The following is a 15,651-nucleotide window of genomic DNA, read 5'->3' as shown; positions in this document are numbered from 1 at the left end:
CTAGAACCAGCTGTGTGTCTCACACTAAAGGAAGAGCTCCAGTGACAGTGAAGCATTCCCTACTGTGGGACAGGAGTTCAGCAAAGCCAGAGCTGAGGGAAAGTTTTGGACTTTACATCCCGGGATTGCACATGCTTCAGCCTCTGAAGGTCAACCCCAACACGCTCGCCGGGGACTCTGCCCATCCCGCTGTCCCTCCCACAAGCTCCCCTGCGCACCGCACTCTCTGCTCATTCCTCTTTGTGTGCTGCTGCAAAGTTCATGGTAGGACTTCCACTGATTTCAAATTCAGCCACTGTTTCCTCCAGGAAGATACAAGCCCATGAATAACCACCACAGTGATGTTTCCTTTTACCTACAATTGCATAATTTGAAATGAAGGGATGGTTTATGATATTTGTTATTGTAATCATATCAGTGATTAGGGGTTTTTAGGTAAAAAAGTCTCCGTGTTTCTTGATAGCAGGAGCTGTCCTGCATAACAAGAGGCATTTAACAGGCTGAATGCCTGTGAATGCATCTTAGCTACGTGTTAAAGAGATATCATGCCTCTAATATTATCTTCCTTTCCTAAATGGTACTAAATCTCTCCTACTGTACTTTTGCATTGTCATACTAACAAAACAATCTTTTGTTTTTAATGAATGTTAAAAGAAGCTAATCAATGTTTGTATTTATCTGCTTCTGAGTACAGTGAACACAACCTATTTTAGATACCCTCACTGGTATTCACAAACCAGCTGACCTTTTTTAATCACATCATTATGGAAAAGACAGAATACACTTGCTCTCTTCCTTACAGTGACGCTATTACTGAGGAGAATATGATTAATATATGAAAGACAAGACGATATTGACTCTTGCAGCTGCCCTCTACTCAGCATAGGAGGAGTTGTTCAGAGTATTACACTGGGTTCTTAGCCACGAATACAACTGGAACACTATAATACAAGCTTGGCATTGTAGGTCTGATCCTATATGCCTTACACAAATAGCATTGCAGTTCAACCAAGTGGCAGTTTTGGATGCCAAAGAGGTTTTAATACACATGCCCTTTGCCCATTTATATAAATAATTTACATCATATTGTAATTAACAGGTAATTAATATCATATTGTCGGGGTAGACCTAGATTCCTTTGCTGTTCACCTTTGAGTTTTCCCTCCGTTTTGCACGCGGATCCATGTTTTGCTGTAAAGGGGAGCAGCAGTCCTAGGGATTCCCACATCTGTCCATCTGTGGCTCAGTTGTCTGTAGGCTCACTGCTACTATTCCTTCAAGCAGAACAGTAAATACCTTCAAACGCAAAAGTCAACACAAACGTAGTTGTAGCACTCATCTCAAGCAGTATCATTAGCTACTGGCATATCTAAAGCAATGATCAACCCAAGATAAGAACTATCCAGTCAGAAAGGAGATGTGATTTATATCTTAAGGATACGCAGACAACAGCGAGAGGGAGGAAAACTCTAGGTAAGCAGAACTGTTAGACTGATATTTGACAAATTAATGCCATGACAGGCCTATACTTACATGTGCTCTGCCTCATAAGCAAGAGCTTACTGTTATACAGAGGGACAGAGAAAGCGAGTGCAGAGAGCGTGGGCATGGAGCACGTAGCACCTCTGTCAGCGTACACGGAACTGTGCCACGCACAACTGTGCTGGGAAGTGACAGGGACAAGCTGGAATTGGCATAAGCTGCTTTCGGTCTATGCCCACCTTCACGGCCACTGAGCACTCTTAGCACGCACTAAGGGCGAAGCAGCCTCCGCTGTTCCTGAAGAAAACCACTGCACACAACGGCATTCTCCGTTGCTATAAGGTGTTGGTACGCAGCTACTAGTCCATCGAACACGGACACTGGGGCAAAGTAATTTCCCTGAGCTGCTTACCTGTGATTAAGCCAGCACAATTGGTGCAGTGGGGCAGAATCACAAGAGCAGACACGAAGGCAGGGGCAGTTAATGCCGGCCTTCGAGTGCAATGGCAGTCGGATGGATCTCCAAGCCATCCACCTCCTAGGTTTTTTCTAATGGTATCAGAAAAGGCTAAACTTGCCGTCTCAGGCACTAGCCGAGGGGACCACCGCCTCGCACAGGTCATGGTGTTGCATGGCACTGCCTTGTGGAGCAGCCTCCTCATGTGTGAAACAGAAGTAAGGCTGCCGGGCTCCTGGGTAAGAGAGAGCTGCTCTCCTTCGACCGGCTTTCCTTCTGGTGCCTCCTGGTCTTCGCCACTCAAAACTCATGAGGCAATAGGACATATGGAAAAAGACATATTCTCAAAGAATTTGAAAATTCAGTGAGCACTCTCAGAAGGAATGGTTGGTGTCCAACAGAAATGACTGTATGAGCACAGCTATATTGTATATATATATGTATATTTAAACTAAATCTGGTTAAAACTGGAAAAAAAGAAAGTGTCACTTTCAAGAAAATTCAGATCCGTATATTCAGTACTTCCAGACACAGTGTATTTTATATATAAATACAATCTGTATATATTTTAATATAACTTATATTAATTTATAGTACTAAACATTCATGATACTGCTAACCACCCCTTCCCTGCCCCCCACAAGTTAACTAAAGGTTACCATACATCTGGGATTTCCCAGACATGTTTTCTTTTTATCTGAAGGAAAAGGTGGAGTTTGGCCACCTTTCTAAGGTCTCTGGACAAGGATTAGTCCAGCAGAGCCAGCAGCAGTAGCTCTGGTCCTGTGCTGGCTGTAGAAAGCAATCCCTCCAAAGCTGTGGAGCGTGCACAGAAGAGGAGAAGAGAAGAGGAGAAGAAGGGGAGAAGCTGTACATTTTTGTATACAGCAGCCCACCCTGCTTGCACTGAAGAGGAGCAGCAATGCCATCCTTCAAGGATGATGTAAGCCAGCGCAATGAAGTAATTGAAAAATGCGGTTACTTCAACACCATGGAGTGGTGCTTGTATCTCACTCCTGCAGGGACTGTAGGTTTCTACAGGAGCACGTTGGCCCAGGAGTGTCGGTGCCGATGAGAAATGGGTGGCAGCGTGGGTCAGCAGCATCACAGAATCCACAGGGAAATTATCCTGTAGGGGAGAGACCTATAAAACTAGAAACACATTTGCTTTGCAAACCTATTTAGCATTGAAATTTCTAAGTAACACAATTTTGCAATGTTTGGAATAGTATTTTCCCAGGCTTTTTATATATATATATATATATATATATATATATATAAGTGTATGGCATTAATACTTCCCCAGCTACTGATGGAATGAAGTTGCAATTGCCAGAGCACTCCCTGATCAAAGCCAGCAGATGCCTCTCTAGCCTCCAACCCTTCTTTTGGAAGCTGTGATAGCATAGGGACTAATTGTTCTTAATCTGGGAGCAGTGATACAGAACTTTAATTTGCCTACAGACATATGTCCTGGCTTCTAGAGAATTAAGTTACCCAATGACCTTTTATTAATGCATGTACTTTAAAACCAGGTTCAAAAGTCACAGCAGTACTTCACAGACCAGCAGCCTTGCAGCCACAAATAATGAATTTACGCTTTAGCCGGCCGTGGCATCTAAATCTAAAAGGCTTCCTTGATTAAAAGGAGCAGCTGCAGCCACGAACCTAGCTCGATCCAAGTACGATTACGTTCCCTATACCCTGCAAACAGCCTAATGTGTCATTGGAGCAGCGACCAGTTCACGCACCAGCGCCGTCCCAGAGCAGCTCATTGCACGAGTGCCCTCGGATCTCACCATTTGGGCAAAAAGGTTTTAGGCTACAGGCAACCACCCGCCCGCGCCAGCAGCCCTACCTCCCTCGGCGTCGGCCGCGAACCAAGCGGACGCCCTGCGCATCCTCACTCGGCTTGCCGCGCCCGGCCGCGCCGGTTCTACCGCGGAGGCAGAACCCGCCTTTCAGCCTCGCTTTCGCGCCGCCGGAGCGCCCCGCATTGATTGGCCTCTTTGAATCATCTCAGCGCGGCGCCATTGGCGGAGAGCGGCGCCGCGCGGCTAGTTCGAATGCGCCGCGCCCGCCCCTGAGTGAGCCTGGAGATCTCTTTGCAGCGGGGAGCGGGTTCGGCGGCTCCTCCTCAGGTGCGGGGGCCCGCGGAGCCGTGACGGGACGGTACGGTGTGGTGCGGGACAGCGGGGGCGGGGGCCGGCGGAGCCCTGACGGGACGGTGCCGGGGGAGCGGGGGCCGGCGGAGCCCTGACGGGACGGTGCCGGGGGAGCGGGGGCCGGCGGAGCCCTGACGGGACGGTTGCGGGGACTTGAGGCCGGGCAGGCCTGCGCTGGCCCCGCGGAGGGGCGGGGGAGCTGCTTTTCCGCGGCCCTTGGTGCGCGCGGCCGTGTAACGGCTGCGGGGGGTGGTTGGTTTTCTCCTCCTCTCGCGCGGGGTCGCGGGCTGAGCGGCCGACGGGCTGACAGGCGCGGGGAGGGAGGGAGGGGGGTGTCGGTGCTTTTCGGCTTGTGCCGCCTCTCGGCCCTCGCCCCCCCCCCCCCCCCCCGGCCGGGTGGCGGAGAGGACCCCGCTCCCCAGTGGGGACCCCGGTCCCCGGTGGGGCTGCGTGCTGGGGCGCGCCGCGGGCCACCCCCCCCCGCCCCCAAGTCCCCGCCTGAGCGGGACGAGGTCGCCCGTGAGAGCTGGCGGGGAGGCGGGCAGGGCGCCAGCTGCTCCAGCCGGTACGTGGGCCCGGTTTCGAGGCGATGCGACCTGTGACAGGAGCCGGACCGAAATGGAAGCGTGCTCCTGACCTCGGCTTGTGCGGTTAGTGGGCTCGGGGCGAGCGCTCGCTGCCCTTCCTCGCTTGCTTAGTGACTGCCTGAAATCGGAAACCTCCTCTGGAGCGGCAGGTAGCTACAGATTCGTTTGTTACCTCGCAACGCCTCCGAACCTGGTATTAAAGCTCAGCTGTGCTCAGTGAAGGAGGTCAAGAGCAGCATGGAAGGCGTGAAGTGCCGTTTCCACCAGGTGCTGATGGCTCCTAGCATCTTGTGCCTGTTAACGTAGTTTAGGTTTGTAGCTCTGAAGACTGTGCTGTGTACTTACCAAATGATACGGGGCTGGTGTTCCCTTATGTTGCTAACATTAAACCCTGTGAATTTTAGATAGTAGGGCTCCCGCTAGTGAGTAACTACATAAAACTAATGAGTAGGGTGTGTTTTTTTTCAGTTGCTTGGATGGGCTTTCTTCACAAAAGCATCTTTCTCCTTTGAGTTGGTGCCCACTCATCCTTTGGGATGTAGTTTTTCTAGTCAGAACCCTGAATAAAAACCTGTGTTTTTGTTGAGGAGAACGGTAAGTGTTCCATGTTACATCCTAATTATGTAAGACAAAACTAGCTTCTAAAGACCTGGCATAATTTCAGTGGCTTGGATGTGTTTGGGACAGCAACTCGCCCTCATGGTTTTTTTTCCCTGTTTGTTTCAGGGATAACCATAGCAATGGATGATTACACAAAAATAGAGAAGATTGGGGAAGGTAAGTATGGAGAACCATGAGGCTTGTAATGCCCCACGATTTGAATTAAGTGTCATAGAAGCTCTGTGCACTCTGGCTATTAGAGGAACTATTGAGATTCAACTAACTAGCAAAATAAGCCTGTGGCTTACTGCGGTAATTATCTCTATACATGAAAGCTTTCAGACTGCCCTTCTTTTGAAGATGACATGACCTGTTTGAAACAACTGATCAGTGTTGAGAAGAGTCTACCTTTATATTGATGGCTAATGGTGTAATTTTCCTCCAAGAGGGGGGAAGAAGTATGTTCTGAGGCCTGAAACCAGCTTTTCAATTTGAAGGAAGCTCCTTCATTCCTTTGTGTATGAACTTTTTTACCAGTTGCTCCTGAAGTTGCACTGCACGGTATACTTATTTTGCTTGGAGCTGCTGGTAGGGAGTAGTGGCTTGTGGTTTGTTCTGCTCAGATCATATCTGGTCAATATGGCTGTCAAGAGAAAGAACAGATTGTAAACCTCTGGAGAAGTGAATTTTAACAATTAATTTGCTGTAAGGCACTAAGAAGATTGCTTCAATGCAGATGTTAGTCACAAACCCCCCCTTTCACTGGAAATCTAGCCTATGTTAAATGTAGAAGCTTTATGTAGTGTGTTTTATAATGCTTTAGCCTTATGTAGACTTGAGAACTTTTGTTACATTACTCTAAGAAGGCACTCTTTAAGGTAATCGCAAAATGTATGGGCTTGAATCTTATAACAAAGCTTTGTAACTGAAGCCTTGTGCATGAATCTTTCTTCCTGAAACTAGTTTTTTTGAGATTAATCTGATTAATGCTTCAAGAAGTATGAAAAGAGAATACATAAGCTGTCTTGGTTTGTTGAGGGTTCTGCTTCTGTGAACACTGATTAAAATAGGTTATTGATTTGCGATTTACTACTGGTTCTAATTTTAGCTTCTGCTGAGACCCACAGCACTACCCTCTCTCCTGCACTGAGGATTGTGCTAGAGGTATTTCTATAGATCTGACCAATAGATGGATAGTTTCTCCAGCTGCAGAGGGAACACTACTTTTTTTGCAGCTAAACCTTTAACACTTTAATATGATATATCAATGGCAAAATCATAACCCCTTGGAGATGAAGAGGTATAGTGATCTTGCCTGAAAGTTAATCAACCCAGAACTCAAATAATATCTGACTTTACAACTACACCTTCCACATATTCAAGTTTCACACTTAGGCTACTAAGTACCCTGTCCTAACAAGGGATACTGTTTATGGGTGGCATGCTTTAAACAAACAAAACTATTGCATGGTAAAATTGCCCAAACTAAGTAGTAGTTTGTAATCAAGCCAAATAATTAAACAAAAAATGCTTGATTGCAAGGACTCTTGCCTATGTTGGCAGTTCTTATTTGCGAAGACTTATCTGTACCTGAAGCTGGTGTTTCCTATATGTTTCACTCTTTTTGTTCAGGTACCTATGGTGTTGTGTATAAAGGTCGGCACAAAACCACAGGCCAAGTGGTTGCAATGAAGAAAATACGTCTAGAAAGTGAGGAGGAAGGTGTTCCGAGTACTGCTATCCGAGAAATTTCTTTATTAAAAGAGCTGCATCATCCCAATATAGTCTGGTATGCATATACTGGTATTTAGCTAAACCCTTTGAAGGGCACTAGGTCCCTTCAGGTAAGAAATTTTTTCCACCATTCTAGTGAGGTGAGAGCTACTCACTCTGCTTAATACAGGGTGTGCTTTGCAGCAAATAGCTGTAGTCCCAAATCCTGTGTTTATCCCAGTTTTCTAATTAAGATTTCCTCATGCTGCCTCTTCCAGTTCTAGTAGTCTCAAATTCTTGTTGATTTTTGTAATTTATGTAAATTATCTTCAGAGTGGTTATTGTCAGAATGGGGACAGTGTACCTCATGAAAACTGGTTGAAGCTGTTACTTTAGTCAGTCAGTGGCATTTTATTTGCCACCTTGGAATAGACCATTTGACTTTAGTGTTCTTATGTAAGCCTCTGTCATCAGTCACTTCCTTGCTGTTCTATAGCAGAGATTTATGTGTTGTGTTATGATGCTGTCATAGCTGGCACATCTAAGCTATGAGTGAAACTTCCATCAGTGCCTCTTTGACATGTAGAATTGATTGTGTCTGTTGTCTTCCCCACAAAATATTTACTTGCGCTTTGATGCAGTGAAATACTTTATCTCTAATGTGACTTAAAACTGGCCAAGTTCCAGCCATGCAGTGTCTCAGTGTACATATGCTTGGGTTTAGGGACCCTTATAATCTATTAAGGATGAAGGAGATACTTAAAAACCTGTGCAAATCCTGCTGTGTCTACTAGGTTCCTATTGTAATATTCCCGTAAATCCTCCTGGTAATTTAGGCTCTGCTGTAATAAGCCAGCTTCAGGTAGAAGCTAGGCACCAATACTCACAGTCTTTTTTTTTTCTTTTTTTGTTTTTAAAGGCAACAATATTTTTTCCTCAGACTTCCTGTGCCTGACACTTGGGCAGGAGGGAACCTAAGTTTAAGAGGAAGCATATAGGTTTTATCTCAATCTGACACTATTTCAGATGTACTTGATTTTCCAGATGACAGTATAACTCACCAAGTCTGTTAATCTCTGAAGACCGATAGCTTTTTTAAGACTTTCATGATAGGAACCTGGAAATGTCAGCTTGTATTGCTGTTGAGAGGGGAAATGTAACTGTAAGTCCATGTATTTTGCAATGGAGTTGATTGTATACTGGATTTTTAGTCTTCAGGATGTTCTCATGCAGGATTCAAGATTGTACCTTGTCTTTGAATTCCTTTCCATGGATCTCAAGAAATACTTGGATACTATTCCATCTGGCCAGTATTTGGATCGTTCACGTGTTAAGGTAATGAGGACAATGTCTTAATACAAGAAAAATTAATCTAAAGATGTCCTGCAAAGGTATAAGCAGCTCTTATTTTCAGTATAATTAACTCCTTGAGGAGAAATGAAAGGTTAAAGAACCAGCTGTTTATAACAAGATGAATGTGAGTTTTTCTCTCAAATGCCACTTCAAATTCTTTTTGTTACTGAAATTAAACTGCTTTAAGGTTACATTAAAAATTAATTTGTGTGGCTTTATGATTGATATTGACTATCTGCAGTGCTTTGGATCTCTGTTTCCTACTACTATGGGGAGAGCTAATGGGAGGGAACAGCTTCATGTTGCAGAACACTAACTTGTACTAAAGGTTACTCCTTTTTTTCTCCCACTTCATCCTTTCTAGAGTTACTTGTATCAAATCTTGCAAGGTATTGTCTTCTGCCATTCAAGAAGAGTTCTGCACAGAGACTTAAAACCTCAGAATCTCTTAATAGATGACAAGGGGGTGATTAAACTGGCGGACTTTGGATTGGCTCGAGCCTTTGGAATTCCAGTGCGGGTATACACTCACGAAGTGAGTTGGAACATGCTCTTGGTGATTTAGAGAATGCTTACGACCTTCCTAGTAATAACTGAATATGAAACAGTTAAAATAGAATCCGGGAGTTTTTGAAGTCATAAACTATCAAAAAGTTACTCAATAGCTTTCCATCTCCCCGATTGTGGTTTTACTCTAAGGTTCCAAAGCATCTATGAATCCCACTATTATTACCTTGACAATGCATCAGATGGGCCAGAACTTGTTGCTCATTGTCTTGTAAGGGCATTTTTGCTTCACAAAGTAGTCAGGTTTGAGGGTTTTAGTGGCTAGGTGCTAAAGGCTTCCTGCTCTTTGGAAAGTGGTGTAGGCAACTGCTTTGCTTGCAGTAGAAACTTCTGCAATGGAATTAATGTTTGTCTATAAATGAAGTTTGAAACTAGTCTTTTCACTAAAACTGGTAGCACTGGCTATTATTTTAACAAAAAAACCTGTGAATGCTGCTTAATAATAAGTCATTGTGCTTGCAGTCAATTAGAGGACCCAATTCTATAAACTTATAAAAAAAGAAATTTCCTTGTTCAATAGGTAGTGACACTGTGGTACAGGTCTCCAGAGGTGTTGCTAGGTTCTGCTCGTTACTCTACTCCTGTGGATATATGGAGCATAGGTACCATATTTGCTGAGCTGGCAACTAAAAAGCCACTTTTCCATGGGGACTCAGAGATTGACCAGCTCTTCAGAATCTTCAGGTATGTCAGGGTGAACCTTTCCTTGCCACTTGTGCAGCTGTGCCTATTAAAATCACAGTAGTGCATACAGATTTCAGACTAAACTGCTTAATATGTTGCTATGCTTGCATAGAGCTTTAGGGACCCCCAACAATGAGGTATGGCCTGAAGTGGAATCCCTGCAAGACTATAAAAACACGTTCCCCAAATGGAAACCTGGCAGCCTTGGAACACATGTCAAAAACTTAGATGAAGATGGACTTGATCTGCTGTCTGTAAGTAGTCTACTTAAATTGCTGATTAAGAAGATGAACAGGTTGTTTCGACTATACTAATCGGTCTTGGCTAGAATACAGATATGGAGATCTTCAAACTATCAGCAGTGGTATGGGCTGTCATTCTTGTAGAATTGACACCTTGTATGACATTCACTCACCTCTTTCATAAATAGTAGATGACTAGACTACTATTCTTCTCATTAAGCAATTATGCCTCAGCTTTTCTATACTAATAAGCCGGGTACAACTTGAAAGTGAGGATGAGCTTTTACAAACAGGTCTAAGTGAAGGCTCCTACCCATAAACTGTAACTGTCACCTTCCTGGTGCCAGCTCTAATTGTGATGTGGCTGTATGACTGTTGATCTGGTTGGAAATGTTTTTCTTTTATGGTAGCATGTGGATTAATCTTGGTGGGCTCATCTTGTTTAAGCTTTCATGGTGGTCTTACCTGAATAAACCATGATGGAAACAGCTGAATTTATTGATTAGCTGTGAAACCAGGGACTTGGTTTAAGTCAGTCTGTAGTGTCTGTCTCAACTGCCTTCAAATTTTGAGCTAAAGATTTTTGGCTGTGGTGGTATAACTCTTAATTGGTACAGTTTGTGTCTAGTGTGAGCTTACTTTAAGTTCTGTGGCTGTGCAGTTGAACTACCATGCTAAGCTTTTATTTGACAAGGTCTTCATTAGGCTTTTCCATTTAATGCTCTTCCAGCTCATGTGCTGCCACTGCAGACTAATTTAGATCACATCTTAAGTGTGATGTTAGATGTACCTACATGTAAGAATGTACCTTGGTGACTTACCCTTTGGCTTTCCTAAAGCTGCATTTATGCAGTGCAGACTTGCATATAGGGGTGTGGGGTGGCTGCTCTATGTGTCTTAAGGTAAGCTGAAACTTAAGAACCATCTTGGTACAAGGGGAACCTTGTACAGCAGTTACCTATGTAGCTGGCTTATGTTTTATGTGGCCACGAACAAAGTAGTTTATTACCCATATTGGTATAGCTATGGCAAAATACTCTGAATGAAGCAGTGTTACCCAGGAAGCTCAGATGACCACAATTTCTCACCATTTTTCTTTGTGAGATCATAGTCACAGTTCAGACTGACAACCTGAACAACATTTGTTAAACATATAGTTGTTTTGGATAGTTCTCTGAACCTTGTAGCAGTATTGTTTTACAGAGATAACTGACTTGAGCTGGGAATAATTCCTCTGTGTCCACTGACAGCATCATTATTAAATTAGTTTGAAGTAGAATTGTTAGTGATTGTACTTACAAACTAAAAGAAATTGAACAGCCAAGTAAATCTTGTTGATACAGTTGTGTAACTGTCCTGCTAAGTATTAATCTGAGCTTAGTTGTGGCTTCATTGTATAAAACCAATGTTTTGGGCAGCTGCTAAGAAAGGCCCCCCCCCCCCCCCCCCCCAATTCCTCAAATGGTGTTAATGCAATACTAATCTCAAAGCATATTAAATTCTTTAAAATCTTGTATAGTTTTGCCTTAAAATAATAAACACTGAAATTTTAGCTTCCTATTAATGCCTGGTAACAATGGTATGGCTGAATTCTTAGGCATCTGGAATCCATTTAAGTTTCCTATGGCACTTCTAAGCCTGAAGCAGTACTATAACTTTAAAGGCAACAAAATTGAATATTTCATTCTAGAGCACAAGCTGAGATGTGCCAATGAAAATGTTAATTTCTCTTTCTATAGACTATTGCAGATGGAAGTAGTATGTAAAATAGCTATCTTTGAAAATGGGTTCAATGTTTTTGTGTTAAGGCCAATTGTTTGACTGAGGCTGTAAACTTAATACCTTTATAAGCTAAATGACTGCTGTTGCCAGCATTTCAAAGCACTTAATGGCTGTCATCAAAAGCTATGGTCTATCAGACACCAAGTTGCAGGAAAAGCTATATTCCAGACTGCTCAGAGAAGAAATGGTCACTTAATCTATCAGCTCAAGTGCTGTAGCCTCAATGTCACAGCACGCCTTTTCCAGAGAAATTTGCCCATTTTTGTCTGAGTCAATTTTAAGAGAATCTTTGATATCAGTATTAGCTATAGGATACTGTTGTTCTGGGGTATAGCTAATGGGAGCCTGTCACAAGGTAAAATTGGACATGCAAGGTTAAATCTAGAAACAGTGTTGCATTTGGCAGGAGTTCAGAGAATATAAATGGAAATTCAGTGATTTAAATCAACTTGGAAGACTCCCTGTAGGATGAAGTCTAAAGATAGTTAAATGTCAAACTGAATACTGGGCCGAGTAATACTGGTTAAGCTTTTTTTCTGGAAAACAAATGTATTGTGGGGATGGGGGAGAAGCAGTGGGTAGAATAATGATTACTTGAATTGGAAATGTACTTACCTTTAGTAAGGAGAAACAAAAGCAAAAAATTTGCAGAAACTTTGCTAGTTTTAGGTCTAGCAGAAAACTGCTGAATGATTCCTTCATTCCTTTTTTTTTTTTTTCCGGCCCCTTGTATGATATAAACTGTAGATGTTTCGGTTTTTGTTTTGTTTTATTTTTTTAACTGCTACCAGAACAAATCTCATGCCTGTTCTAGAAAGTTCTGGGGGCTATTTTAGGGTCTATAGCATCCCCTCTATTTGCTCACATCAACTTTATTATTGAGGTCTTCAGTTGAAGTAACTTATTGCAAAGAAACTCGGGTTTTAAAGCTCTGGGTTTCTTCAGTTCTACCTGCTTGTATACTACTTTCTGGTTTGGATTCTGTAACTGAGTGATCACTCTTGTATTTCAACTGTAAACAGCTGCACCAAGCTGAGTAGAAGCAATTTGACATCAGCTTCTTTAACGTCAGTTTAACAAAACAAGCATAAGACCACTTGTCCTTGTAAGCATTTTGTGCTTTAACAGCCTAAAGCTTATTAATTTCCTTTAGTTGAGAAGCTGAGACTAATAAGTATTGCCACTTGATGCCTGGTTCTGGATTTAGTTCAGTGCGTATGGTACCCCAATACATACAGGGGCTTGGTTATTGAATGAGAGAATAAATGTGTTTCTTTACTTTCTGAGATATTATACACTACTACTGATGTACTACTGACTTGTAGGCAGAAATAACTTCTCCTTTCTATGAGAAATCATGGAACATAGTGGGAAAACTTGTCTTTATGGATACTTGATTATTACTATGGTTAAATATCTACCTATTTAACATGATTTTAGTTCCCATTTCATGAGGGGGTAAATGTGTCTCCTTTTTCTTCCAGAAAATGTTAATTTATGATCCTGCAAAAAGAATTTCTGGCAAAATGGCCTTGAACCATCCATATTTTGACAACTTGGACAAATCCACTCTTCCTGCTTATCTGATTAAGAAATGATAGACCTTTGGACTAAATCAACCAGAGTGAAATAATCGTTATTACTTTTATTAAGTTTGTCTGTCTGTAACTTTTATATCTGTCTTTCTGCTCTAAAACTGTGGCTGTGTTTTTAATTTGTTTTGGTTTAAATGTTATCTAAGTGTAAATATTAACCTATTAGTGCTGAGTTCAAATACAATGCAAATATTGCTGCCATTAATGCAGTGAACTTTCTATAAATAAAGCTTTAAATCCAATAAAGGACTGAACTTATTTTCAGACTATGGCTGCTCTACGAAAGGACTGTGTATTCTTTGGAATGTGCTGGTAAGGTACCACTTGTCTAAAAAAAACTGCTAACCTAAACTGCTAAATTGCTATTCTTGATATGATAGGAAATTCCTCTGAAGTTTGAGTTGTTTCAGTATCATGTCAGTTAAAATTTTACTTGAGCATGGCAATCAGTGTGCCAAAGGATGAATAAATTGAGATATTTTGAACTGAAGAATTGCAGCTTACTACTGAAGCCAAGTAGATGGCCAAACTAATTTTAAGGTTTTGAAGGTATTTGCAAAACAGCATTTGGAAAAAATCGTTGCTCTCTATCTTGAAGGCCCAAGAATTTACCTAGATTTTGGCATGTTAACTTGTGAATTGGCATAGTTCCAAATCCTGGACCAGTTAAGTTATGATATCTTAAATTTTACATGGACTGTCTATATACCAATGTGTAACTGCCTAAGAGGGCCCCTTCCAACTGCTACTAGTAATGCAGTTCTCTGATTCTTATTAAAGGTAGAGCACCCCGGATTATACTTGAATTTGAAAACTATTCTGTCTTCATATAGGAATAGTCAAGTAATTGTTGACTTAATGTGACTGCCAGAAATTGTAATCACACACTTAGCTGCTACATGTCTATAGTATCCCATGATTAAAGCAGGAGCTTTATAAAGCTCCTCAGCATTTAACTTTACAGGTGAGAGTATTGTAAAAAGTTCAAACAAAATTCAAAGGCATATACTAATAATCGATTTTGTTAGATTTCCAACTGCTACCTCTGTTCTTGGCTTTCAGATACATCAATAGGCAGGGCATGCACATCTGTCTTATGTTTTATTGGATCTAAGCACTGTGGTGCTCCTTTACTGGCTGGTTAGGGGCCAAAGCTTGCAGCAAAGTGTGGAATAGTAATGAAAGTATTTAAGTTTCTAAATCAGGCATGTGAAAGGAACAAAATTAACTCTTCATAAACAGTGAGGTTTGTAAGAGTCGTCCTATGGCTGCTGAAAAGTGAGACTTTGAAACAAAAGCAGTGGAGATGATGACAGCCTGTTCCTCAGCTGCTTATTGTGTCTATTGACGAGTATCCAAAAGTATTAGTGTTAGACCTAGTTTTTGTTAACAAGTAGTATTTCTAGATGTAAATACCAGCTGGGGTGTTAGCATTGTTCTCTGCAGAGTGGTTCTGAATATCTAGAAGTATCTGGGTACTGTTAGCTTAATGGAATCATTTAGCAGTGGAGAGCCAAGGAGAGTTTTTTTTTTTTTTTTTTTTTTTAAATTGCTCATACAGAAAGTTACTTAATTGAAGGCAGAGAGGAATAAGATTGCTATAGCTGACTCCTTTCTATTAATACCAGTGATGGGATGCAATTTCAAGACAAACTAAACTAGGGACCTAACTTATCTGCTTTTGAATATAGTAACTTGACATGAGTTTTACAGGATAGTATTGCTGGTGCTAGCTGGTTACCTCAGTGTAGAACAATGAGGAGAACCTAGTAGAAACTGCTCTGAAAATCAGAAATTAATCTGTTCAAGCAAATACTGGGGCCTTTAACACTTAGTGTCTCTTCATAGTGGACAGATTTTATTTAAGTTCTTTGTGCGGAGAAGACGACTTCAGCTAGGCAAACTCAGATTTTTGTTGCTTACAATATTGGTAAAGGCCTATTTTTGTCACATAAGTGCTGGTGTCTGTTTCAGTTTTATATGATTGGCTAAAGTGTTCACTGTATCTTAACTAAAAGATTTCAGGACTAAAATTTCTGAAGAAAGCTTCTTTTTAAACAATTTACTACAAGTCTGCAATCTTTCTTTTTTACCCAGGCACTGTTATGACTGGTGTTGCAACACAGCTAGCATTGCAGCTCTGAATGAACTATTATAGTACTTCTAGCACATAGGACAGAGAAAGGAACATAACGCTGTCCATCTGTGTCTAAGGTCAGATAAGGTGATTAATATCATACCCAAGGACATGACGCATTTTAATAGCTCCATTCTGAAATACAGTGCAAAGTTATCAATGATGCAAATATCTTAAGGAAAAATACATCATCTATACTTTGTAACTCCCCTGCTGCCTAGACCTAGTATGTAGAAGGCTTGTGATACTCAAGTTTTGGCCATCTGAAACTCCATTTTATACTGGTG

The 15,651-nt window shown here is 41.8% G+C and overlaps 1 protein-coding gene across 5 annotated transcripts; it reads left to right on the top strand.

Annotated features, from left to right (window-relative positions):
- The first annotated feature begins 3,989 nt into the window (after positions 1-3,989).
- Positions 3,990-13,451, top strand: CDK1 (cyclin dependent kinase 1). 5 transcript variants are annotated; one of them, XM_049811013.1, is made up of 9 exons: positions 3,990-4,080; positions 5,160-5,285; positions 5,418-5,468; positions 6,924-7,080; positions 8,216-8,339; positions 8,722-8,892; positions 9,445-9,608; positions 9,721-9,862; positions 13,117-13,451. In XM_049811013.1, the coding sequence occupies exons 3-9, from the start codon at positions 5,432-5,434 to the stop codon at positions 13,228-13,230; spliced, it is 909 nt and encodes a 302-aa protein (XP_049666970.1). In that variant the 5' UTR covers positions 3,990-4,080; positions 5,160-5,285; positions 5,418-5,431; the 3' UTR covers positions 13,231-13,451. The 5 variants fall into 5 exon arrangements, with proteins under 5 accessions (XP_049666970.1, XP_049666967.1, XP_049666968.1 ...); XM_049811010.1 differs by lacking the exon at positions 5,160-5,285 and having other exon boundaries at positions 3,996-4,111; XM_049811011.1 differs by lacking the exon at positions 5,160-5,285 and having other exon boundaries at positions 3,998-4,080.
- Positions 13,452-15,651: the final 2,200 nt, after the last annotated feature.

This window comes from Accipiter gentilis, chromosome 9 (genome assembly GCF_929443795.1).
Source record: "Accipiter gentilis chromosome 9, bAccGen1.1, whole genome shotgun sequence".
In the NCBI taxonomy this organism is placed as follows: domain Eukaryota; kingdom Metazoa; phylum Chordata; class Aves; order Accipitriformes; family Accipitridae; genus Astur; species Astur gentilis.
The sequence above is the reverse complement of the archived record's forward strand: the minus strand, read 5'-3'. Positions and strand labels throughout refer to the sequence as shown.